The 26,466-nt window shown below is 57.4% G+C and overlaps 1 protein-coding gene across 2 annotated transcripts; it reads right to left on the bottom strand.

Annotated features, from left to right (window-relative positions):
* Positions 1-261: 261 nt before the first annotated feature.
* On the bottom strand, positions 262-26,397 carry SGTA (small glutamine rich tetratricopeptide repeat co-chaperone alpha). Of its 2 annotated transcripts, none has more exons than XM_032176827.2 (12): positions 26,281-26,397; positions 14,650-14,772; positions 13,207-13,313; positions 12,690-12,774; positions 10,810-10,909; positions 9,285-9,389; positions 8,138-8,276; positions 7,298-7,360; positions 5,083-5,120; positions 3,573-3,662; positions 3,104-3,245; positions 262-1,476 (listed from the first exon to the last, which is right to left on the bottom strand). In XM_032176827.2, exons 2-11 carry the CDS (start codon positions 14,747-14,749, stop codon positions 3,131-3,133), a joined length of 942 nt encoding a protein of 313 aa, XP_032032718.1. In that variant the 5' UTR covers positions 14,750-14,772; positions 26,281-26,397; the 3' UTR covers positions 262-1,476; positions 3,104-3,130. The 2 variants fall into 2 exon arrangements, with proteins under 2 accessions (XP_032032718.1, XP_058284737.1); XM_058428754.1 differs by lacking the exon at positions 26,281-26,397 and adding an exon at positions 25,632-26,075.
* Between the last annotated feature and the right edge of the window lie 69 nt (positions 26,398-26,466).

The following is a 26,466-nucleotide window of genomic DNA, read 5'->3' as shown; positions in this document are numbered from 1 at the left end:
GAGGCATCTCACCCGACCCTGGGGTGACCCTCTGCATCGGGAGGCAGCTGGGGGCGGAGGTAGAGGGAAGGGAGATAGCAGAGGGTAGAGGCTGACTGTCCAGAGCCTCCCACGACCCGTGACCCAGGAAGCGCGGCTCCAGGCGTCACGGGGATTCACTCACAAGCAGCCCAGCTGATCTGCGAACTCCACGTCCGGGGTTTTCTCGAGGTTTGGGGTTGGGGGGTATCGGTGGCGCCAAGGTCAACACGGAGACAGACAGAGGTCACAACGCCTATTTATTCCCCACACGTCACACCCTGCACCCCGGGTGGGCTCGGCACACACCTCACCACCATGAGCGGCTGCAGGGCCGCAGCGGCCCCCGTTCCTACTGTTAGCTACGACACACAGTACTGCGCCCACCTCACAGACGGCCAAGAGCCAGGGAGCCCCAGGACGCTCCGACTGACAACCCTGCTGCCGGGACCACGGCGCCGTGGGCTCACCTGCCACCCCCAGGCCTCAGGAACCCAGACAGGCCCCCTGCTGTCTGGCTCTCCGGCTGCTTTCCTGGTGGCTGTTTTAGGGCCAAGGTGGGTGGCACCTGAAGTGCCCCGTGGCCTCCACCCAGCACAGGAGGGGTAAGCTTCCCGGGGGGGCCCCGGGCCCATGAAGCATCCAGGACAGGACAGCAGGATGGGACACAGACAGAAACGGCCCAGCTGCCTTCCCTGTGCCCGGGGCTAAGGCGGCACGGACAGAAGGTCATGATGTCGCCTCGGCTCTCAGTCGCGAGGACCAGAAAATGAGGGTGGGAGGAGGGGAAATACATGTCTGTCAACATGCCCAACTGGAGGAAAGTCACAGAAACTGGTCCTATGCACCCAGGACGGCTCCTGCGCCGCGGAGGCGTGGGGTGGCCGCAGCCGTCTCTTAGGTGTCTGCCACTAGAGTTCCTCATGCGAACACACATGGCCCGCGGCGCCCAGGCCGCAGCTGGCAGTGAGCTCTTCCGAGCAGGCGCGGGGCCGGGGTGGCCGGGAGGTTGACTCGGAAAGAGGCTTCTCATGGACGGGAGAGTTCCTGCAGACAGACCACGGGATGGGGGGTGGGGGCTGTGAAAGGCTTTGGAAGCCACACGATCCGCCACACGGCTAAACGTGAAACCTGCCGCTTCTCCGAGAGCGGCCCGGGAGCACCCCAGGATTCTAGAAAACACTCAGGTGACTGAGCTTTCTGGGGGCTGGAAGGGAGGTCACTGCTGGTCTGCGCTCAGCTTGCTGGCTCTCGTTTCAAGAAGGGTCTGGGGGCTGTAAGGGAGTTACAAAAAGGGAGCGGAGGAGGGCAGAGATAAAAGGGGAAAATCCATCTTGACATGCAGGTCCGAGGTCTCTCTCTTCCCCTCTCTCAGGCAGTCCAACAGGAGGAAGTGGCAGACAACCAGAAGGCTTCCTTCCAGTCGGCCAGGGAAGGACGCGGTCACACCGGGAGTGGCTGGAGGGGGACAGATGTGAAGGCAGTCAGAGCGCAGGTGGGGACCAAGGCTGCACCACACACTCCAGGCAGCCGGAGAGGCCCAGAGTGGACAGCCAGGGGCCACAGCGGCTATTTCAATGAACGTCAGAGCCACGGCTGCACCAGAAGCATTCCGGACACTTGGGGCCACGTGTGGCTGGTGGCGCAGAGAACATCACCATGACACGTGTGGCTGGTGGCGCAGAGAACGTCGCCATGACCTAGAAGGGTCTACAGTGTGGGGGTACTTTGTGTATGAGGTTACGTTGGTAAAAAATCCACCTCAACTATTTAAAAAAAAAAAAAAGGAAAAATAAATAAAAGCTTATTAAAAAAAAAAAAAAAAAAAAGGAAAGACTGGAAGAAAAGGCGGCCAAAATATTAATGTTGGTGGCTCTGGGTGAAAAGAGCAAGGTTGGGCTGAATGCAGGGCTCACACTTTGGGAGGCCGAGGCGGGAGGATGGCATGAGCCCAGGTGTTGAGGCCACCCTGGGCAACAAAATGAGACCCCATCTCTAAAGAAAATACAAAAATCAGCCAGGCGCAGCGGCGGGTGCCTGTCGTTCCAGCTACTCGGGAGGCTGAGGTGGGAGGATCACTTGAGCCCAGGAGGTTGAGGCTGCAGTGAGACTCTGTTTCAAAACAACACAGATTTGACAGAGAATGGGTGAACCAGAGGGTGGTTGGTGGCCGAGTCCCACTGAACTAACCTGGAGGACGGTAAAAAAAAGAGTGTGTATATGAGGAGGGACGATGACAAAGTGAAGAGGCCACATCGGAGCAGAATGGAAACACCTCCCGCCCCCAGGGAGCCGGCGTCTGCTGGAGATGGACAGGACTGAACTCAGGGGCCCCTGGGGAAGGAAACCAAGCCAGCCACGGGCCCCTGGAAACCACGGGGTACACTGAGTGTATTTTTTAAACAACTGTAAGTGCAACACCTGCTCACAGTGAGAAAAGGACAAAAAATCCCTCACAAAATGCAGGCAGAACGCTTGGGCACACAGTCAAAGGCAGGTGCCCAGCTTGTCTCTTCCACCACCCGATGACCTCACCCCCACCCCTGAGGTGGCAGCCCTGACACTGTGGAAACAAAGAGCTTCTGTAGGTGGCCTTGGTCAGGGGGACCCCAGACACTGGCCCTTCCAGGGAGCCATGGCTCGCCCCTAAACCCCACCCAGACCCCGGACACCTGCCCTTCCAGGGAGCCGTGGCTCTCCCCTAATCCCCACCCAGACCCCAGACACCGGCCCCTTCCAAGGAGCCGTGGCTTCCCCCTAATCTCCACCCAGCCCCGATCCACAGATGGGAAAGGAGTGGGGAGCAGGACTTGGTGGCCACCTGGAAAGGGGCCCAATGCCCAGAGATGCCCCCGCCTGCCTCGGCGGTTCAGGGCGATCTTCTGAGCTGGATGCACCCAGGACTCGCTGTCCAGTGTCCAGACAGACTCCACAGCCGCCGGGCGCCACTCCTGCTGGCTGCCCTCACTGCCAGGCACTCACGCGGTAGCACTCCTGCTGGCCACCCCCAGCCCCCCGGCTCCAGGCACTCACATGGCGTCACTCCTGCTGGCCACCCCCCAGCCCCCCGGCTCCGGGCACTCACGCAGCGTCACTCCTGTTGGTAGCGGCGTCACTCCTGCTGGTCGTCGTTGCTAGCGCTGGGCGTCCGACTCCGGATCTGGCTCCTGAGCTGCTCTATCAACTCTGGGTTCTGCTGCTGCATCTGCTGGGCAAACTGCTGACCCCTGCGGGGAAGGGCACACGGGGCTCAGCCGGGGCCAGGAACCTGCCCGCTGCCTCCGTCCATCCCCAGCTGACTCCTCGGGCCCTCCACCCCGAAAACAGGCCCGACCCCTTGCCGGAGGACGCTGGGCCCTTTGGAGCAGGGGACGCAGCACTTCCGCTCTCCTCCTTCCCTTCCTTCCGCTCTCCTCCTTCCCTTCCTTCCGCTCTCCTCCTTCCCTTCCTTCCGCTCTCCTCCTTCCCTTCCTTCCGCTCTCCTCCTTCCCTTACGCCTGCGAGCCCTGCCCGCCGCCCACGTCCTCCGTCCTCCTGGAAGCAGGTCCACTCACGCCTGGATGAGGCTGGCCAGGTCGTTCTGCGAGGGGCTGGTGCCGGGAGTTCCCAGGGGGTTGCTGCTGCCCGAAATCATGCCGGACATGCTGCAGGAGAGAGCGCGTGACTCACAGCCGGGACAGCCCAACCGCCATCCCCACTGCAGCCCCTCGCAGTGGCCCAGGAGAGAATCTCTCTCTGCCCTTCACCTTCCCCCGCAGGAGAGGATTCTCTCTCACCACCTGGTGGGCCTCCCGGGCACAACCCACCCTGTGAGTTTCACCCGCTTTCCCAGAACACCCCTCCTTCTTTGGCCTAACGAGCGTGGTTCTCAGCCAGGGGGTGATGCTGCCCCCAGAGGACCCCTGCAACGGCAGGAGACATTTGCAACAGCCATGATTGGGTTATGCCAAGAAAGGGGCAGGGGGTGCTCCTGGCGTGGAGTGGGTGGAGGCTAGAGACGCTGCTCAGCACCCTGCAGTGCCCAGGACGGCCCCGCTCCAGAAACTGGTCCAGCTCAAATGGCCACGGTGCTGTGGCTGGGAAACCATGCTTTAATATTTGACCATGGGCCAGCCGCGGTGGCTCACACCTGTCATCCCTCTCATTTGGGAGGCCGAGGCGGGTGGATCACCTGAGGTCAGGAGTTCAAGACCAGCCTGGCCAACATGGTGAAACCCCATCTCTACTAAAAATGCAAAAATTAGCCGGGCGTGGTGGCGGGTGCCTGTAATTCCACCTACTCGGGAAGCTGAGACAGGAGACCCACTTAGTCCTGGGAGGCAGAGGTTGCAATGAGCCAAGATTCTGCCACTGCACTCCAGCCTGGGTGACAGAGCAAGACTCCATCTCAAAAAAAAAAAAGAAAAAAAAGATTTCACCATGAAAACAGGCGAGCAGCTCCCCAGTACGCACAGAGCTTACTGGGGAGTCACCATATGAGCAAGTACACTCAGAGGTTTATACCCAAGAGAAATGAAAACAGGATTCACACAGATGCTTGCACAACACCCATGCTCAAGCAGCACCGTTCACAACAGACAAAAGGCAGAAACAGCCCAAATGTCCACGGATAGATGTGTGGATCAGCACAGCGTGGTCCCTCCACACTGGAATATTACTCAGCCATGAAAAGAGCGAGGCCCTGACCCAGGCCCCAGCGCAGATGCACCTTGAGGACGTCACACTCAGTGAGAGACGCCAGACACCAAAGACCACACAGTGTGTGATCCCATTTCTATGAAATGTCCAGGACAGGCCCATCCACAGAGACAGGAAGGGGATGCGTGGTTGTCAGGGGATAGGAGAGGGGTTGGGGAGTGACACCTGATGGGGAAGGGGCTTCTTTCAGAGATGATGAAGGTGTGTTGGTGCTCAATGGTGGTGACAGTTGCATGACAGTGTGAATGTACTTAATGCCATTAAGTTGTACACTTTAAAGTGGTTAGTTTTATGTTAAGTGAATTTTCCCACAATTAAAGGAAATTTAACCACAAGAAGACCCGAAGAAGCCCAATTGTCACTTACAGCTGCTGAATCTGGGGATTGTTCATTAGGTTGGAAGCCTGAAGAACAGAACAAATTTGTCAGGAAGACAAAGCTCCAAGCACATCATTCTCTTTCATCAGACACTTTCCATCTTAACCAGCCTTGGCTCTGGACTCCAGCACGCCAACGACCAGTAAGAGCCAGGCACTTGGTCTTTCGTACCCTTTTCCCTACATTTTCACCCCCCCACCCACGAGCTGTGACCTCCACATTCTGACTTAAATCCTGTTTTGGGTTCCTGCTTGAGGAGTGATCTCGAAGCACCCCAGTGCTCTCTCACTGGCTGCTGCGGTTTTGCTGTGTGGATGCGTTTTGGTTCTTTATTTTAGCTGCTTTAGCAGCTAAAATTTTAGCATATTTGGTTTGGCATATTTGGTTCCAGTTTTGCTCTATCAATAAATAGCACTGTGGCCGGGCGAGGTGGCTCACGCCTAGAATCCCAGCACTTTGGGAGGCCGAGGCAGGCAGATCACTTGAGGTCAGGAGTTTGAGACCAGCCTAACCAACATGGTGAAACCCCGTCTCTACTAAAAATACGAAATTAGCCAGATGTGGTGGCGCATGCCTGTAATCCCAGCTGCTCGGGAAGCTGAGGCAGGAGAAGCGCCTGAACCTGGGAGGCAGAGGTTGCATGAGCCAAGATCGCACCACTGCATTCCAGCCTGGGTGACAAAGCAAGACTCTGTCTCAAAAAAGAAGTAAAAATAAATAAATAGCACTGTACTGGGCACTTTCTCACGTTAACTTTCCACTTGAGATTATTCCTTTGGACCTGTTGAAAGCAGGTGGCTCAGAGGTGTGGCAAACTCTCTGTGTAAAGGGCCAGTGTGTAAATACTCTCAGCCTTTCCAGACACGGGGTGCCTGACCCAACTACTCAGCTCTGCCACCGTATCATGAAAGCCACCACTGACGCTAGGTGTATGAATGGGCATGGCTGTGTGCCAATAAAACTTTATTGGTCAGGCGCAATGGCTCACACTTGTAATCCCAGCACTTTGGGGGGCCGAGGCGGGTGGATCACAAGGTCAGGAGTTCGAGACCAGCCTGGAAAACATGGTGAAACCCCATTTCTACTAAAAAAATACCAAAATTATCCGGGCATGGTGGTGGGCACCTGTAATCCCAGCCACTCGGGAGGCTGAGGAAGGAGAATTGCTTGAAGCTGGGAGGCGGAGGTTGCAGTGAGCTGAGATCATGCCACTGCACTCCAGCCTGGGCAACAGAGCGAGACTCCGTCTCAAAAAAAAAAAAAAAAAACTTTATTAACAAAACCCAGTGGCGGGCCTTATTCTGCCAACCCCAGACGTCTGAAGGGAAAAGGAGTCTGTGTCATGGCCAGGCTGAGAGGCCTCTTGAAGGGCTGGGGCCCGGTCACCCTCCATCCCATGGTGAGGGAGAACGTGTTCCCCTGGCAGCCTGGCCAGCGGCCGAGGGCTACAGTAAGGGGCGTGGCCTCTGCTGAATGGCATGACCCAGGCAGGGTTCCTGGCCCAGCTGGGTCATTTTTCTGACTGACAGTGAGGCTGAGGGCTTTTCTCCCCTAACAGCCTTAGGCGAGTCCCTGCACCCTGAGGCTGTGAGAGCCTGCAGAGTGGTCCCAGGGCACACAGACCTCCCAAGAAATGAACATGCATGTGTGGGGGGGTGGCTCTCCGAGGATCCCAGCCAAGGAACCCCCTGCCAAAGGCCATCCGTTTGGAAGCATGAGTGTCCGGGCATCGGGAGGTCCACCTGCGCCCGGCGCACCCAGCGCTCTGCTTCCCTTGCCTGAACCTTAGGAGGCAGACACAGCTGCGCTGTGATCAGTGTCTCCGCACTGCGAGGAGGAGCCCACGCTGGGGTGGGGTAGGGGTGTGACCTCCCTGGGCTCAGCAAGGAGAGCCAGGACGCGCAGCTTTTGGTGCTCACTACTGATGGGTCTTGCTTGGGACATCAAGCAAGTGTTGACTGGGGACACCTTTGATTGTCAAAGCAGAGGGTGGAGGTGCTCCTGACATGGGGTGGGTGAGGCCAGGGATGCTGCCAGCACTCTGCGGTGCCCAGGACGGCCCCACAGATAAGAACCATCTGGTCCCAGAAGCCAGCAGTGCCAAGGCAAGGAAGCCCTGGCCAGCAGCCACCGGTGACACAGCAGATGCAGGCCTGGGGCGTGGCGCAGACACCCTGGACAGGGAGGAGCGGTGGGCCCTTACCATGCTCATGAAGCCGGGGTTGTTCAGCAGGCCGGCGATGTCGAAGCTGCCCACGCCTCCCGTCTGAGGATGAGAACAGCCCTGGTTAGTGGGGCCTGGACCAGAGGCCACGGTGAATAAGCCCCCTGGAACTCAGAAACAACGGCCCCCCACTGGGCTCAGACATTCTATCAACCCTGCGGCCAGAGGGAGCTTTGAGGCAGGCAGCACGAAGCACAGCCCGACCGCCCGGGGACGGCACACTCTATCGTCCTGTGTTTATTCCCCACACAGCGCGACCGCCCGGGGACGGCACAGTCTATCATCCCGTGTTTATTTCCTGTATTCTGCCGCTTTGACACCTTGGGGACTTGCTGGCCTGGCAGAGCCGCCCCCTCCTGGAGTAGCCAATTCCCAGAGAGAGCAAATGACTCACCCAGAACCCACACCCTCAGCACCTCCCCCATCGCCCCAGGGCCACAGTCCACCTGCCCCACTCACCCCCAGGCCAGGGACCAGGCAACCAGGGGCAGCCCCCAGGCCTGGGTCTAATGAAATGGCTTCAACCGGCCAACCTGAAGCCTCCTTACCCGGCCTCGCCACAAAACCCACATCGAGGGTCCTTTCTGTGCCCCTCCCTCCGCCTCCGCTGGCAGCCCTCCTGCTTCCAGGGGTCTGGGGGCATGAACCTATTCCCCACGACACTCACTTCCACGCCTGCGCATCTCACCACCGACTGAAACAAACCCCGGACCCTCACGACACCAAGGTTACGCCTAGAGCCGCTGGTGCGCCCGAGGACCTGTCCCCCACCCACAGTCAGCTCGGCGTTCTGGAGCCTCTCGCCCCAGCTGCACTCACGGGGCTGGGGGCCTCCCGCAGCTTCAGCTCCGCTATCTTGAGGTTGGACTTGTACGTCTCGTTGTCGGGGTCCAGCTCCAGCGCCTTCTTGTAGTAAGCCACGGCCTCCACGTGCTTGTTCAGGCTGGAGAGCGCCAGGCTGGAGGAGAGCGTCGGGGACAGCCTGTTCCCATCTGCCCAGCTCCAGGAGGCCCCACCCAAGCCCTGGTCCCCAGTGGTCCCGGCAACCCCCAAACCGCCTCGGATGGTGCCACCCCCTGCCCACTGTCAGCTCGGTGGAGATAAACCTGGCTTTCGAGGGGCCCAGGGGCGGGACTGAGGGAGACAGACATGAGAACACCCCTGCCACACAAGAACTGGCATCCCCATGGGGCCACACACAGGGCCTCAAAGCCCAGAGCGGGCTGACAGGAGGGAGTGGGCCGGCTCAAGGTCACAGGAAATGCGTGGATGTGGTCTTGGCCCTGCTTCCTGGCACAGGGCACCAAGGACCCTCGGAACCTTTGAGCGACAGACATGTCTCCCGTCCTCCACAAGCAGCCCCTGACGCCCACCTGAGTCTTCACTCCTGTGGTGACTCAGGGCCCCCTAGAGAGCCCAGGAGGAGGCGGGTCCTGGGGAGACGGGGCAGGTGAACAGGGCCCCTCCCCAGCCTCCGGGGAGACCCAATCCCACAAAGTCTGAGCACGGGCGTTCAGAGAAGCAGGCGAATACACCCTCATGCTGGGAGGGCGGCACCAGCTGCACGGGGCACAGGCTCCTGCCCCGGGGACCCTCCTGGCCTCACTCTCGGACCTGTCCTGTGTCCTTCATCATAAACCAGGTGCTTCCCTGAGCTCTGTGAGCCGTCCCAGCAAACGACGGAGCCTGAGTAGGGGCCATGAGAACCCCACTTGACAGCCAGTCAGGGAGAAGCAAGGGGCCCAGGGATCTCCAGGTAGCACCTGATGCGGGGCGTCTGTGGGGCTGAGCCTGTGACCTGTACGGGCTACGTTGGCTCCGAACAGCTAGTGTCAGAGTTGAACTGAACCGGGGTGGGAGAATTGGTTGTGGGTGGGAAAAAAGCCACACAAGAGAGGAAGCAGGAGCAGGAGAGGAGGGGTCCCGAGAAGAGACTGGAAAGGCGCAGCCGTGGACAGGCACTCACCCCATCCTGCCGTAGGCCTTGCTGTAGGCTGGGTCAATGCAGATGGCCCGCTCACAGTCCTGCACCGCGCCTGCGTAGTTGCCGAGTTTGCTGTAGGCTGCGGCTCTGGGGTAGAAAAGGCAGGGCAGGTCCCTCACTGGTGGCTCTGAGCCCAACGGGCAGCCCTGAAGGGAAGCCTGAGAGCTGCGTTCCTCTCCAGCTTCCTGGAGGAACGGCGTCAGTTTTCCCCATCTGTAAAATGGGGCTGATGGGGAAAGCTGAGAGCTGTGGCCACTGAGATGCTCTTAGACAGATGTGGGCTCAAAGCACCAACAGCCACTCAGGACTGCAACTCTGAATTTTATTTGCAAAAAATGTTCCGATCCATGGCTGTACAAGAGCAATGAGTGTAGGGAACTTATACCCAAGTTTCATTGACAAATTATTTACACATCAGTAAAAAGAGAATTCAGACCAATGTCAAAGCTCTTGGCTTACAGCGTCTGAATCGTCTTCACCATTTTTGTGTTTAGCGTTTCTCTTTACAATTTTTTCAAAGTACAGAGAAGCGTGAGTGGAGACTAAACTACCCCGTGACAGGCGGCCAAGAACCCTGCACTGCCTCTGCAACTGTCCTGTAAGCCTGAAGCAGATCCAAGACCACACACTCAAAAAACACAACCCTCCACATACTGGATTATGTTCTTGGCTTGACATCCACATGGAATGCCATGACACCTGATTTTCTATGTATGTATTTGTGTATTTATTTTTGAAACAGGGTTTTGCTCTGCTGCCCAGGCTGGAGTGCAGTGACACGATCTCAGCTCACTGCAACCTCTGCCTCCCGAGTTCAAGTGATTCTCCTGCCTCAGCCTCCCAGGTAGCTGGGACTACAGGCACCCACCACCACATCCAGCTAATTTTTGTGTTTTTTTCGGGTTTTTTTTTGGACACAGAGTCTCTCTGTCACCCAGGGTGGAGTGCAGTCGTGCAATCTTGGCTCACTGCAACCTCTGCCTCCTAGGTTCAAGCCGTTCTCATACCTCAGCCTCTCGAGTAGCTGGTGGTGCCCACCACCACACCCGGCTAATTTTGTGTTTTTAGTAAAGACAGGGTTTCACCATGTTAGCCAGGCTGGTCTTGAACTCCCGACCTCAAGTGATCCACCTGCCTCGGCCTCCCAAAGTGCTGGAATTACAGACGTGAGCCGCCGTGCCTGGCCCCCAGACTAATTTTTACATTTTCTGTAGAGATAGGGGGTCTTGATATGTTGCCCAGGCTGGTCCTGAACTCCTAGCCTCAAGTGATCTTTCCCCAGTGGCCTCCTAGAGTGCTGGGCGTGTCACCTGATTTTAACATCAGCATTGACGCTCCCCGACCCCCTTGCTGGCCACCTGATGCTTGCTCCTGGTCTGGGACCACCGGTGAATGGATCCCTCATCTACAGCGCAGAGGCCTCTCCCGTCTCAGGTCCCTGCTACGCAACCCGGAGGATGCCCCCACACCCAGCTGCCCCTGGCCTGGGCAGGCCCGGAGCTGGTACCTGTTGCAGAAATAGACGGCGTTGGCTGGGTTGAGCTCAATGGCTTTTCCGTAGAAATGCACGGCAGCTTCAAAGTTTTCCACCTTCATCTGCTCGTTTCCTACAGGGAGAGAGGAAAACACCGGCCCGGTGTCCACACAGACCCGAGGGGCCGTCACACTTGGCTTTTCTGGGCATCTAGGGCTCAACACAGATGCCGGCTCAGGAGGCATCTGCATCTATAGGGGGTTCGCTAGTCGCAAATGATCATATCTACACCCACTAAGGGGGATGGAGGTGGGGGCGGCAGGGCCTGGCGACGGTGGCTGTCACTGCCTGGATGGTGACCCCTGGGAACAGAACTGTTAATACAGATCATCGGCCCAGGGACGGAAACTGTCCCTTTTGCTGTTTCTTTTGGAAAGAGCCCAAGCGGAGGCCTGTATTTTGGAATACTCATGTGATACCTTCTCATTTCATAGGCAATGGGGCTTCTGTCTGAGGCGTGGGTCCCAGCTGCTAGGACGGTAAAAACCCCGGCTGCTATCCTAGAACCAACTAAGAGCCCTGAAGACAGAAACCCACTCCCGCCCCCGAGAGCCCAATTCAGGAGTGCGTGGGGGGAAGATGGGTATCAGCATGTGTTTCCCTAAACAGTTTTACTGAGATATAATTTACATGCCACAAAGCTTACGCTTTAAAAATATAAGCCTGGGCGTGGTGGCTCATGCTTATAATCCTAGCACTTTGGGAGGCCGAGGCAGGCGGATCGCGAGATCAGGAGACCAAGACCATCCTGGCCAACACAGTGAAACCCTGTCTCTACTAGAAATACAAAAATTAGCCGGGCGTGGTGGAGCGTGTCTATAGTCCCAGCTACTCGGGAGGCTGAGGCAGGAGAATCCCTTGAACCAGGGAGTCACAGGTTGCAGTGAGCCGAGATCACGCCACTGCACTCCAGCCTGGGCGACAGAGCGAGACTCCGTCTCAAAAACAAACAAAAAGAAATAGGATCACATACTGTGTGTCCTTTTGTGTCTGGCATCTCTCCCTGAGCGTGACGTCCTCATGGTGCATCTGCGCTGGGGCCTGGGTCAGAGCCTCACCCATCCACATTCCACTGTGTAGATGGGCCACGCTGTGCTGACCATTTATTGTGGACAGGCATTTAAGCTGTTTTTGCTTCTTTTTATTGTTTTGGTTTTTTATTTTTTTTGAGACGGAGTTTCACTCTTGTCACCCAGGCTGGAGTGCAGTGGCGCGATCTGGACTCACTGCAACCTTCGCCTCCCGGGTTCAAGCAACCCTCCTGCCTCAGCCTCCTGAGTAGTTGGGATTACAGGTGCCCACGACCGCGCTTGGCTAATTTTTTTGCATTTTTAGTAGAGACAGGGTTTCACCATGTTGGCCAGGCTAGTCTAGAACTCCTGACCTCAGGCAATCCGCCCGCCTCGGCCTCCCAAAGAGCTGGGATTATAGGCGTGAGCCACCGCACCCGGCCTGTTCTTGGCTTGACTCTTGTGAATACAGCTGCTGTGAACATGTGTCTGGGTTTTGGTGGACATGTGTCCAGCTCTCTTGGGCACATATCTAGTATCTAGGGGTGGAACCGTCGGGTCTCATGGAAGCTGTGTAACTTTTGGGGGCCACCAGCCAGTCTTCCGCAGAGGCCGCGCCCCTGACATCCCCACCAGCCGTGCCGTGCCTGAAGGTCAAGTTTCCCTGCACCTGTGCCCTCGCCAGTCCCCCTTCTGTCCCCATCCCCACAAGCCAGCGTGCTGGTCATCAGAGCAATTCCCTCAGCTCCCTGGGCCCCAGGGATCAGCTGGTCTCTGCGAGGGTCCCACAGCTCCGAGTCCAGGTGGGGCCAGGCGTCTGTGGGGATGGAGGTCCTCCCTTACCTTCGGTTTTGAGGCGCTCTGCCTCTGCCGAGTCCTCCTCAGAAGGCGGGGTTCGCGCAGGGCTCCTCAGGTCCTGCGGCATCTCCTGGACCCGGAGGTAAAAGTGACCCGCTGTCCTCTCCTCCCAACCTGGCACCCTCCGGCCTCAGCTTCCCTCGGGATGCCAGAGAGGGCCACCAAGTTCCGAAGGACCCGGGGGCTGTGCAGGGGACTCCTGGCCCCCCATCATGTGGCCCTGGGCGAGTGACCACAGTGCTGTGCGTCTCAGGATCTGCCAACAGGGGGAGGAGGGCCGAGTGCTCCTGCAGCCACGTCCCCAGCCCAGGAGAGGATGCGGGCAGAGTGTCTGGGGGATGATGTGAGCGGGGCTTGGGCAGAGTGTCTGGGGGATGATGTGAGCGGGGCTTGGGCAGAGTGCCTGGGGAACGATGGGAGCGGGGCTCCTGGGGTCCCCAGCGCTGCCTGCTGCTGCTGTTCTTATTTTGGGGGCAGTGGCTGGGGAAGCCTCGAGGCTCACCTTGCCCATGGCAGCCGCTTCAAATATCTCTGGTAGAGTCTGAGGGAGCGCGAGGTCGCTGTCTTCCACCGTCACCCCAAATGCAGTCTCCAGGCACTGGATGGCGACTGGAAGTGGGGACAGAGGTGGTCCCACTCATTGCACACGGCCCCAAGGTTACGTTTTTGGGTCTAGAGGGTGGGGTTGGTGCTCACACCTCCCCAGGTGTGTTCATTCCCAAGGACCCCGGAACGCAGGGGCTGCCGCCTGTGCTCTGGGCTGGGACAGCGGATCCTCTTCCTTCCCGAAAAGAAAAGCCAGACAGAGACGCCCCGTGTGCCTGAGAGCAGCGGAGGCCGTGGGCAGAGTGGGGCCCAGGTGGTGGCCTCAGGCCTCTGTGGGGTCCCAATGCTGGGGCTGCCCAGCTGTGGCATGGTGGGGGCTTGGCCCCACCTGGAGGGCCACGTCGGGGGTGAGGTGCCCTGGATGCTGTTGCACCTCCAAGGGCACCTGGCCTGAGTCAGGAGCTTGAAGGCAGCCCCCAGTAGAAGGCCTGTATGACTGGGTTTGTACCAGGGCAGGACCACTGAGAGCAGGACAGGAAACAGCCACAGGCCCCTCTCTCCGCTGGCCCACCTGACACACTCAGCACCCAGGGGCCCTCCCCCCAAGCCAGACAACACTAGCCCTGACCTCCCTCCTCCTCGTGTGGACCCAGGGTCTTAACCCAGGTCAGAAGTGGGGGTCAGCCACTCCCTCCCCAGCACTGTGTCGAGGACCCCGGGCACATCCCTACAGCTGTCACTGGGTGTCCATGCTACAGAGGCCTGGCAGACCCGGGACACACGTGAACGGGGCACAGCTGTCACTGGGTGTCTATGCTACAGAGGCCCGGCAGGCCCGGGACACAGGTGAGCGAGGCACAGGTGGGGAAGGAGGACCTAGAGCCACGCGAGGGTGCCTCCCTGAGCCCTCCTTTCCCTCCGAGCCCCAGATCCAGGTGTCGCAGAAGCACGAGCAAGACCAGACAGGAGACCAAGGCGCCCGGGGCCTGGACAGGCCATGCAGGAAGCCAGCAAGTCTGGGCCTCTGGGTGAGGCCAGCACTAGGAGAGCTTTTTCCCATGACCGATGGTGACACACACACTGGGTGGTGAGAACGTTTCGGAACACACCTTGGTGGAAGATGGGGAGATGGAAAAAGCCACCAGAAGGCAGCTCAGCCTGAAGGCATCAAGCGGCGGTGGCGCCACACAGTGGCAGGCGGGAGGGCTCAGCTCGGCCCTGGGTCCTGCGGTCAGGGGCTGTGTGGCCCTGGGCCGGCCCCAGCCCTCTCTGGGCTTAGCTTCCTCCCCTAAAAAGCCAGGCGTAGGACCAGGCGTCTACACACCAGGTGTCTACACTAGGTGACTGTGCCAGCCGCTGACCAGGAAGGGAGAGGGGGAGGTGGCGGGCACCCACCTACCTTCCAAGCTCTCCTGAGCGTCGGACGAGAGGCCCCCGTGCCGGAGCTGGTCATGCAGGAACTGGATGATGGCGTAGGCCAGGCGCTTCTTGTTGTCCATCTTGAGCCCAGAAGAGGTGATACCTGGGGGTGCAGGAAAAACCCCCATCAGGCCCCCTCACACTCCACTCCAGGCACCCCAGGCCTGCCCCTAACTCGCTGGGCCTCGCTTTAAGGGTGCTGGCTGATCTCAGCTCCAGGGCAGCCCAGGTAGAAAGGCCTTAATACGCCCATTTCACAGATGATGACCTGAGGCCCGGAGCTCACCAATCCGGCCAGGCACACAGCCAGGAAGTGTGAGGCCAGCAGGCAAGCAGGGGCTGCCCTAGAGAACCCGCCTGCTCCCAGGGCCTCCTGAGTGCTCCGAGGGTGGTACTGAGGCACCATGGAGGTCCCCTCCGCCCCTGTTTCTGGCACGAGGGGGTGGGGGCCAGGGATGCTGCCCAGCACCCTACAGTGCCCAGGATGGCTCCACCCCAGAGAACGATCCAGCCCCAACGTCCACGGTGCTGAGAGGGAGAGACCTTGTCCTGAGCCAGCGCCACTGCCCCTTTCCTCAATTTACCCCTTTTGTGGCATGTCAGCAAGCATTTCTTAGGCACCCAACGGGGCCAGGTGTGCCTGTCCTGGTATCACTGTTTCACAGGACTTGCAGAGGACTCCCCCCAGGGACTTCTTGGGGATCCGTCTCATTCCCCCTCGGAGGCCTACCCACCCCATTCCACTTCAGACCCCCGTCTGTTCCCCCAAGAGACCCATCTCGTTCCCCCTCGGACACCGCCCGCCTGGTTCCCCCTCGGACACCGCCCGCCTGGTCCCCCCTCGGACACCACCCGCCTGGTCCCCCTCGGACACCCTCCTGGTTCCCCCTTGGACACCCTCCTGGTTCCCCCTTGGACACCCGCCTGGTCCCCCTCGGACACCCTCCTGGTTCCCCCTCGGACACCTGCCTGGTTCCCACTCGGACACCCGCCTGGTTCCCCCTCGGACACCCGCCTGGTTCCCCCTCGGGCACCCTGTCTTGTTCCTCACTCCCAGGACTTGACAGCTACTTCTGCTCATGTCTGTGGTCCCTGCGGTTTCCTGCCAAAGCTCTAAAGGGTGCCAGATGGTGACATCGGGAGAGGCTGTTCTGGAATCTGGAGCTGTAGTCTACGGACAGGTCTTTTTTTAGTACAAGACCTTCCACGCAGGTTTCCTGGGTGCTGGGCCAACTTGGAGGGGCCTCAGCCACAGTGACCTTCACAGCGCTGAGCAGGAAGGCCCGCCACGAGCTGCGTGAGCTTCCTCCGGGGCAGGCTGGCCGGCTGCCTTGTGGCGCCAGCTCGGGCAGGCTCGGCCTCACTGTGCCTCCATTTCCCCCGAAGGCTGGCCACGGTGACTCTAAACGTTCGGATGTAACAAGCTGCGTGGAGAAGCAGCCGCCGCCGCCCCTGCCACCAGAGCAGCCGAGTTCTGGGCTGAACGGTGTTCACCTAGTCACATCCACCTGGGACCTGAGCACGGAACCTTGTCTGTGTCTCTGAAGATAGAAGCAAGTGGAGATGAGGTCGCTGTGGTGGCCCTAATGCAGGGACTGAACATGCCGCATGGAGACGGCCACGCGAAGATAGAGGCAGAGGCTGAGGCGATGTGGCCACGTGAAGAAAGGCGGGGCTTGCCGGCCCCCAGCAGCTGGAAGAGGCAGGACGGAGCCTCCCTCGGGGCCTTCAGAGGGAACGTGGCCCAGCCCGCACCTTCATCTCAGACTTCTGGCCTCCAGAACTGCGAGGGAAATCAATCTTGGTTGTTTTAAGCCAGCCGGGTTGTGAGGGAGAGGCCAGGCGGTTCCCAGATCGTGGCCTGCAAAGCCTGCGAGCTCGGACGCGTTGTTCAGCCTGAGCTCCGCCTCCGCCTCCATGTCTGTAAAACGGGGAGCCCCACGCGGCCACACAGCAGGGACACCGAGGGCAGAGATGGGTGACGCGGCCACACGGCAGGGACACTGAGGGCAGCGATACGTGACGCGTGACGCAGCCTTGATCATGGACTTCCAGCCTCCAGGACTGAGCGACGACGAACCCTGTTTCAGCTGCCTGGTCTGTGGCACTCTGTCACAGCGGCCCCAGCAAACCGACACTAACGCCTGGCGAGCAGGCATCTCAGGATGCACCTCCGTCCTCATGACAACTCCAACAAGCGGGTGGGCCCTGTCTCCAGGTGAACTGAGCCAGGTTGGGCAGGGGGGCGTGGTCGTGTGCCCAGGATCACAGAGACAGGAGGACAAACGGGCTGCCGTGGCACGGAAGGGAGCAGTGAAGGGTGGTGGCCGAGGGACACGGAGGGAAGGAGCGGCTGCGCATTGCTCACTGTGCTGCGGTCCCAGGAGCCAGCTGCCCAAGGAGCAGCTTCTTTTATTAGCAAATGATGCTTCCTATCACTTGTATGCAAATGTCCATTTTAACTTTAAGTGCACAGATGTCTAATGGCGCAAGACACGTAAGTTAACACGCGTGCACGCGTACACAGACGCCTTCGGCTACAACCATCCCCGTGCAGACAGGATCAGAGGCAGGGCACCAAAAGCATTAAAATCACGCAGATGACCTATCTGAGCACTTTGCAGACCTAGAACGTCAACTGTGTAAAATACCTGCTCGTGAACATTGGCAAAGAGGGGAGGGGCACCTCCACAGAATTTGATTTTTCTTTAAGAGACGAGATCTCCGCCAAGCGCAGTGGCTCACGCCTGCAATCCCAGCACTTTGGGAGGCCGAGGCGGGTGGATCACGAGGTCAGGAGATCGAGACCATCCTGGCTAACACAGTGAAACCCCGTCTCTACTAAAAATACAAAAAATTAGCTGGGCGTGATGGTGGGCGCCTGTAGTCCTAGCTACTCGGGAGGCTGAGGCAGGAGAATGGCATGAACCCAGGAGGCGCAGCTTGCAGTGAGCCGAGATCGCGCCACTCCAGCCTGAGCGACTGAGCAAGACTCTGTCTCAAAAAAAAAAAAAAAAGAGACAAGATCTCACCATGTCGCCCAGGCTGATCTCAAACTCCTGGCCTCAAGCAATCCTCCCGCCTTGGCCTCCCAAAGCACTGGGATCACAGGTGTGAGCCACCACACCCGGCCTCCTCCAGGAGGCCAATGCTGAGAAAGCTGTGGATTCTACTGACCCACTGGATTTTGTAGAAGCTGTGTGTGTGCGCACGTGTGTGTGTGCGTGCATGTCTCTCCAGATTCCGTCTCCCTCCCAGATCAGTGGTCCTCGATGGATTGTGCGTGCATCTCTCTCCAGATTCTGTCTCCCTCCCAGATCAGCGGTTCTCGATGGATCGTGCGTGCATCTCTCTCGATTCTGTCTCCCTCCCAGATCAGCGGTTCTCGATGGATCGTGCGTGCATCTCTCTCGATTCTGTCTCCCTCCCAGATCAGCAGTTCTCGATGGATCGTGCGTGCATGTCTCTCTAGATTCTGTCTCCCTCCCAGATCAGTGGTTCTCGATGAATCGTGCGTGCATCTCTCTCTAGATTCTGTCTCTCTCCCAGATCAGCAGTTCTCGATGGATGTGCTGAGACACTTGGTGGTGTCTCACATGGAGTGGGTGGAGGCCAGGGACGCTGCTCAGTGCCCTGGAGTGCCCAGGATGGCTCCGTCCCAGAGGATGATCCGGCCCCAACGTCCACAGCTCCCACTGGGAGAAATGCTGGACTAGAAGAGGGGGACATGAAGAGCCTGTGGGCGCACCAGGCACTTTACACAACACCATCTCATGACCTCAGCGCAGCGACCTCCATGGCAGGACTGGGGATGGAGGTGTTCACTCGAGGCCACTGGAGCCACAGGCACGGCAGGATCCACGCCTGGCAGACGCCTGACCTGTCCCCACACTCAAGATCAGAGGTGTTCAGTGTCTTGGTTCCCCTAAAATGCCTCTCCATGAGGTGAACAGCCACCACCCCCTAGAAGATGAGGCGTGGGCCGCCTGACTGCATAACCCATCACGCGCCAGAGACAAGCAAGGCATTGGCCCACCAGCTTTAAACAGTGGCTGACGTCAGACTTGGATGACACCGGCAACGTGGACCTCCACGCCACTTAACAAGCGCAGTCCCAGACACGCTGGGTGTGCCCACAGCTTTGTTTCCCTCTCAGGGAAAGCAACATCCATCAGCGATCGTTAAACAAAACAAAACAAAACAGAGAGCAAAAGAAGCCAGACCCAAAGCACACACGGTGTGACTCCGACTCCATTTCTATGAAATGTCCAGGACAGGCCCATCCAAAGACAGGAAGGAGATGCACGGGTGCCAGGGCTTGGGGAGGGGAAGGGGAGTGACAGCTGGTGGGGATGGAGCTTCCTTGCTTCCTTTTGGGGCGATAAGACAACTCTGGAACCAGAGAGTGGTGACGGTCGCACAACCCTGTGAAGGCACCAAATGCCACTGAATTTCATGGTGTGGGAATCACGGCGGTGTGGGGGTCACGGCGGTGTGGGGATCACGCGGTGTGGGGATCACGGCGGTGTGGGGATCATGGTGTGGGAATCACGGCGGTGTGGGGATCACGCAGTGTGGGGATCACGGCAGTGTGGGAATCACGGCAGTATGGGAATCACAGTGGTATGGGAATAATAGTGGTATGGGAATCATGGCTCAATGTTTTAATGGGCGAGAAATCTACAAGGGCTGTGTTTTGTTTCGCTGGATGGGGAATTACGGTTTTCCTGAAAGCTCCTGGGGGACGGTAATGAGTTTTCCGCCCCCGTCTCAGGACACAGTGGAGAGCCCGGAACTTTGAGGTCTGGGATCAGGACGGTCTACAGCCTGGCAGGCAGCCAGTCCCAGAATCCAAAGGTCTCATGTGCGACACATCAGGGCCCATGGCGGTCAACCACCACCAGTAAGTGAAACCACAAAAGCTGACGTCATCCACCCCGGCCAACAGGGTTCAGAGAGCAAACCAGTCAGGTCCCCTGATCCCCAAGCCCAAGGAAAACAGACACATGCCACCCAAAAGGTGAAGATTTTTGGTTTACGGAGTTTTTTTTGTTTTATTTTTACGCATGTTTTGATAGCAGCATTACAATAGCCAAAAGCAAACAGCTCAAGTGTCCATGGACAGGTGAGTGGATCAACACAATGTGGTCTGTCCACATGATGGAATACTACGCAGCCACAAAAAGGAAATCCTGACCAGGCTACAAGGGCGGACCTTGAGGATGTCACGCTCAGTGAAATAAGCCAGACACAGAGGTACAAAACCTGTGCGACTCCCCTCCTAGACAGTCCCTAGAGTCGCTGGATTCACAGAGACCAAAAGTAGAATTGGGGGTGCCAGGGGCTAGGGAGGGCATGGGGAGTGAATGTTTCACAGGGACAGAGTTTCAGCTTGGGGAGATGAGAAACCTCTGGAGATAATGGTGGCAATGGCTACATAGCCGAGTGAATGTGCTTAAAGCCACTGAACTGTGCATTTATAACTGATTAAGATGGTAATTTTTGGCCTGGCATGGTAGCTCATGCCTGTAATCCCAGATCCTTTGAAGGCTGAGGCAGGCAGATCACCTGAGGTCAGGAGTTTGAGACCAACATGGTGAAATCCCGTCTCTACTAAAAATACAAACAAAATTAGCCAATCATGATGGCACACACCTGTAGTCCCAGCTACTCAGGAGGCTGAGTGGGGAGAATCGCTTGAACCTGGGAGGTGGAAGCTGCAGTGAGCTGAGATAGAGCCACTGCACTCCAGCCTGGGTGACAGAGCAAAACTCCGTCTCAAAAAAAAGAAGACTGGTTGGGCACGGTGGCTCACGCCTGTAATCCTAACACTTTGGGAGGCTGAGGCGGGCGGATCACCTGAAGACAGGAGTTTGAGACCAGCCTGGCCAACATGGAGAAACCCAGTCTACAAAAAATAGCCGGTCATAGTGGTGCGCGCCTGTAATCCCAGCTCCTTGGGAGGCTGAGGCAGGAGAATCGCTTGAACCCGGGAGGCGGAGGTTGCAGTGCGCCGAGATTGTGCCACTGCACTCCAGCCTAGGCAATAAGAGCGAAACTCCATCTCAAAAACTCCATCTCAGGATCCCCACGCGGACACACCTCACTTGGTGACTTCAGATTTGGAAGAGGCAACAGCAAGCAGCAGAAACGAGACCTGGGCCAGGAGCGGTGGCTCAGGCCAATAATCCCAGCACTTTGGGAGGCTGAGGTGGTCTGGAGTTCGTGACCAGCCTGGCTTCTACTAAAAATACAAAAATTAGCTGGGCGTGGTGGCGGGTGCCTGTAATCCCAGCTACTCGGGAGGCTGAGGCAGGAGAGTCGCTTGAACCTGGGAGGTGGAGACTGCACTGAGCTGAGATCGCACCACTGCACGCCAGCCTGGGTGACAGGCGAGACGTCATCTCAGAAAAAGAAAAAAACAAAAAAAAGAAATCAGACCTGGCTGAGTCCCCACATAAACCTAGAAGGCGGGGGTCACAGCCCCCTCTTACAGAGGGGGTGACAGGCCCAGACAGGTGGCACATGCAAGATCATACCAGTGACAGCTGGAACTGGCTTAGCATTCCAGGCACACAGGCCTAGCACGATCCACGTTGAGGGGTGTGGGGGGCGGGGGTGTGTGTGTATGGAGGGGGATGTGCGTTCCTTCGCAGGGAACTAACACAGAATAAACCAAGAAATCTCATTTTTGGTGTACCTGTTTCCTTCTCTCTTAAACTCAGGTGTGAGAACTGGACAGGGTGGGAGGTGGCTAGGGACCCATTGAGGGTTCAGAAAGTGGAAAGAGTCGCACTCACTGAGACACACTCGTCTCTCCCGGTGCCACCGGTGCCTCTGCACCCCAGGGCCTTTGCACATGCTGTTCTCCCTCCCACAACACCCCCCAGGTCCCAGAGAACCTCTTAGCCTCATGGTCTCCACCCTGCCCCCTCCCTGTTACCCTGGGGCAGAGCTGAGCAGAAGTGCCCCAGCTTAGACCCCCTGGGCTAGGGGATGCCACTGATCCCCAAGAGACTCTGCATCCCATGATCATTTGCTCTGCTAAGGTCCCAGGAGGCTGCACCTATTGAAATTCACCAACTATGGAGGATTGCTTGAGCCCAGGAGTCTGAAGCCAACCTGGGCAACAAAGTGAGGCCCTGTCTCTAACAAAACGAAACAAAACAAAAGATAAAATAAATCCACACACTAAGTGGAGAGGGAGCGAGGAGGTAAATCCTTGGAGCTGGGGACCCCGATTTCCACCCTCTGCCCAATCAGAAGTTTATTCTGGTGTCAGTGTGAGCAGGAGCAAGCTCAATTTCTTTCCCAAATAATTAACGCAGGTCTGTCCGCTGTGGCACTGTGGGCATCTTGGGTGGACGATTCTGTCCTGGGCACGGCAGGGGGCTGAGCAGCACCCCTGGCTCCCCCCACTGCACGCCAGAAACACCCTGCAGTTGAGACAACCACACACGTCCCCAGACACTGCCAAACTGCCCCCAGCTGTAAATCACTGACGGCCACTAAGTGGGAAGAAGAAAGGCTGGAAGTCAGTACAGGTCAGCTTTTCCTGTCCAAATGACTTTGCTGTGAGCTTTCTGAAAACCTTCTGCTTGCAGGCTATTCTGGGTTTCAGAACTGCGGGTCCGTGGCGGAGGACCGCTCACCTAAGGGAAGCACAGGCCCCGCCCAGCGCGTGACACAGGCCGGTGGTGCCAGGACCTGTGGCTTCTCTGCCGTCCCCAAGGTAGGGGACATCATCAAACGGCTCTCAAATCTGCTTCAACAGCCAGGCTTTCCCGCAAGAAAGTTTTCTGCTCTTCAGAGGGGGGTCCAGCAAGCATGAGGACGGCATTTTCCTCAACTGCCATTTGGCACTCGGTGTCTTTGGAACAATCACAACTTGTAGGGTTTGGCTGTGGGACAGCATTCTCAAAGAAGGCCTGCTGTGTCTCCCAACAGCAAGGGCTTTATGGATGCTCAGGAGACACGGGGCCGAGGCCTGGTCTCAAGGCAGAGGCCGCAGAAGTGAGGGCGGGAGGGTGCTGGCCCGTGGGGGTGGCACCAGCTCCAATGTTGGGGGCTTCAGTGTCCCTTTTGGCTTTGAGCCGATGACTCCACATCCCACCTTTTCATTTTATCATTAAAATAAAAACAAAATCAAAACACAGCCACCTCGGTCAGGGGCGGTGGCTCACGCCTGTAATCCCAGCACTATGGGGAGGCCGAGGTGGGCGAATCGCTTGAGTCCAGGTGTTTAAGACCAGCTTTGGCAATATAGTGTATAGTGAGACCCTACCAAAGAGACGCTACAAAAAAAAAAAAAAAAAAAAGAATTAGCCTGACGTGGCGGCACACACTAGTAGCCCCAGCTACTTGGGAGGCTGAGGCGAGAGGATCATTTGAGCCCAGGAGTTGGAGGCTGCAGTGAGCTGTGATTGGGCCCTGCACTCCAGCCTGGGTGACGAAGTGAGACCCTGTCTCTAAAAACGAACAAAAAACTCACAACCACCTCTCTTCCTTATTGCCCTGCCCAGAATGGATCATTCAATGAAAAAAAAATAAAACATCCTCATAAACTGAGGTCATCTTACCTCCTTACACTCCAGTAGGAAGCGTCCGCTCTTGCCCACCACCTTCTGTGAACGCTCTGCCCACCTCCCTCCCAAATCCACGGTGCTTCTCACCAACAGCAGGGCAGGAAAGCCGGGTGCCCTGCTCCTCACTCCCTCTTAGGATACCCGAGTTCTAGCTCAGTCTCCTGCCCACTCCCCACATCGAAGCCCACTTTCTTCTAAAATGCCACCAGGAGATCACTGCACACATAAAAGCTCTCAACTGCTCCCTGGAACCCCAGGAGTGTGCACAGGAGGCCCCCTCACCAGCCGGGGTCATCTGTGGGGCCTACACCAAACCCTGTACATGCCACTCAAACTCAAGTGCTCACCTCCCCTGCCCAACTCCGCCAGGAGAGAATCTAATATCCCCGCAAACTCCTATCTCTGGCCCAGCATCTCTTACAAGGCTTTCTATCTCTTGACAGACCCATCTTCCCTTTGAACGCCAGCATCTGGCAGTGTCTAAACCCTATGGACTCAGGAAAGCCTTCGATTGTTGAAAAATTCACAGCCACATGGTCACGTTCCTTGGGGAGGCCATTTCTCTCTGGGTCTCTGTTTCCACCTCAGTAAAAGAGAAAACAGGCCAGGTGCAGTGGGGCATGCCTGTAATCACAGAACTCTGGAGGCCAAGGTGGAGGATCGCTTGAACCCAGGAGTTTGAGACCAGCCTGGGCAACACGGTGAAACCCCATCTCTAAAACAAAATACAAAAATTAGCTGGGCGTAGTAGTGCATACCTGTAGTCCCAGCTACTCAGGAGGCTGAGGTGGGAGGGCCTGAGCCTGGGAGGTCGAGGCTGCAGTGAGCAGAGACTGCGCCACTGCACTCCAGCCTGGGCGACAGAGCAAGACCCTATCTCAAACCACCCCTTTTGTTCCTTCATTCAGCCTGTACTGAGCACTTCCTACCAGGGCCACTGTTGGGTCTTGGCACTAAAAAAAAAAAAAAAAAAAAATTGTAGAATTGAGTAAGACTACAGCTCTCCAGGATCCTCCAATCTGGGGCAGAGCTCACCCGCATTTGGAATCATTCACCCTTCTAGGAAGATTTAATTATAAACCTCAGCTCAAATCCTTGGCGTGCTTACAGCTTTCCAGGCACCCAGCTAAGTTCTGTACATGCGATAGCTTATTTTAGGGGTCAGCAAAGGTTTTTCTGAAAAGAGCCAGATTGTCTTCAGCTCTGCAGGCGTTAAGTTCCCTACGGCAACTGTTCAACTGTGCCTTCTTAGCTCGAAATCAACCACAGGTAACGCGTAAACCGAGGAGTGTGGCTGTGTTCCCACAAACCTTCCTTCACAAAAACAGGCCAGAGGTGGATTTGGCCTTCTGGTCAGTTTGCTGATACCTTGCCTGGTTTAATCCTCACACACCTGAGGTGGTTACTATTATAATCCCCATTCCACAGAAGAAAAACTGAGGCTTGGAAAGATGGGGATGACCCAAGACCACCCAGCTATGAGGATGAAAATGAGGAGTTCTGAACCCAGGCAGTCTGACTTGAGAGGCTAAACTCCAAAGTACCCATTTCTCTCCGCACAAAGTTGGGTGCATACACAAAACTTTGTACACGATTTCGCAGGCCCACACAGTCCTAGCTGCCCATGCTGGTAAACAATCACTGATCTAGGGTAGGTTTTTTTTTTTTTGACAGGGTCTCGCCCTGTCGCCCAGGCTGGAGTGCAGTGGCGTGATCTTGGGTCACTGCAACCTCTGCCTCCTAGGTTCAAGGGCTTCTCCTGCCTCAGCCTCCTGAGTAGCTGGGATTACAGGGGCACACCACCATGCCCAGCTAATTTTCATATTTTCAGTAGAGACGGGGTTTCACCATGTTGGCCAGGCTGGTCTTGAACTCCTGACCTCAGGTAATCTGCCCATATGGTAGGGTTTTTAAAGCATTATTGAAATTCAAAGCTGGATCATTTTCTGGGGTGGGGCCGTCCTGGGTACTGCAGGGTGCCGAGCAGCAACCCTGGCCTCCACCGACTCCAAACCAGGGGGGTCCCCCAAATCATGACAAGCACAGATGTCACCAAGAATCCCCGGGGCACAGAATTGTTCCTGGTTGAGAACCACTGATCAAGGGAGGGAAAAGGCAGACAAACGAATAATCAGAGACAGAAACAAAAGAAAATGGGACAATCATTCAACCCCTGAGAGGCACACTACAGTGCAATTTTCTGGCACCTAGTAACAAAAACAGCCATTCTGGAGCCAGCTCTCTCTTATCAAGTTCCAGGCACCTGATCAAATAATTGAATGTGGGTTTATCCTCATAATGACCCTCCGAGGCATCTGCTTTTACAACTCGTTTACGAAAGAAGGAATGGTTTGCTCAGAGAGGGAAGGCGACTCACCCAGGTTTACACAGCCGGTGGGAGGTGATTGTGGGCTGGTCCTGAATCCCAGATGTCCCCCACCTCTAGCACGATATGCAGAATAAGACTAAACATGATATAAGACGAACGGCTGCTAATTCTTTGGAGTTCTCAGATTCCGCTGGACCCTGCGGCTCTCCTTCTCCCAGGCAGGGACTTTTGACAACGCCCGTTTTACAGAGGGGAAAACTGAGGCTCCGAGAAGCCAAGAGGCTGGGCAAGGTCACCCAGGTAGGGCTTGGCGGCGCTGGAACCAGAGCCCCGACTTCAGTCCCCACAAACGGGGTCCCCGAGTCACTGGGACGACGTTTCCAGGTGGTTAATAAGAGCGGAACGGCAGCGAGCGCTCACTACATGCGGGGCGCCTTCCTCTCCCGCCGTCCTCGCCACCAGGCCGCGGACCAGCATTTCCAGGACCTGGGGCCCGGGGAAGGGCGATCAGGGCTCGAAGGGTCTGCCCGATGCCGCCCGGCCTCAGTTTCCCCTCCGCGCCGCCTACTCACAGGACCCCGCGGGTCGCGGTAACTCTGGCCTCACGATCCCCAACCTCTTACGGGCTCTGGGGCCCCGTGAGCCCCGAGCCGCAGACCCCAGACCCGCCAGGCTCAGCGCAGTGCCCCTCACTCACCTCTCAGGCGACCGATCCCCGACCCACCGACGGTTGCGCTTGCGCACCGCGGTGCCGCCCGGCCCCGGTCCCCGGGCGCGACGCCTGCGCAGAAGAAGGGCGTCCCGGGTTGCTTCCCTTCTGCACAGGCGCGTTAATGATCGAGGTGGGCGTGGAAGGAAGTGACGCAACGTAGAGGCGGGAACC

This window comes from Hylobates moloch, unplaced genomic scaffold (assembly GCF_009828535.3).
Source record: "Hylobates moloch isolate HMO894 unplaced genomic scaffold, HMol_V3 SCAFFOLD_15, whole genome shotgun sequence".
NCBI classification, from domain to species: Eukaryota; Metazoa; Chordata; class Mammalia; order Primates; family Hylobatidae; genus Hylobates; species Hylobates moloch.
Note: the sequence above shows the minus strand (reverse complement) of the source record. Positions and strands in the feature narration are given on the sequence as shown.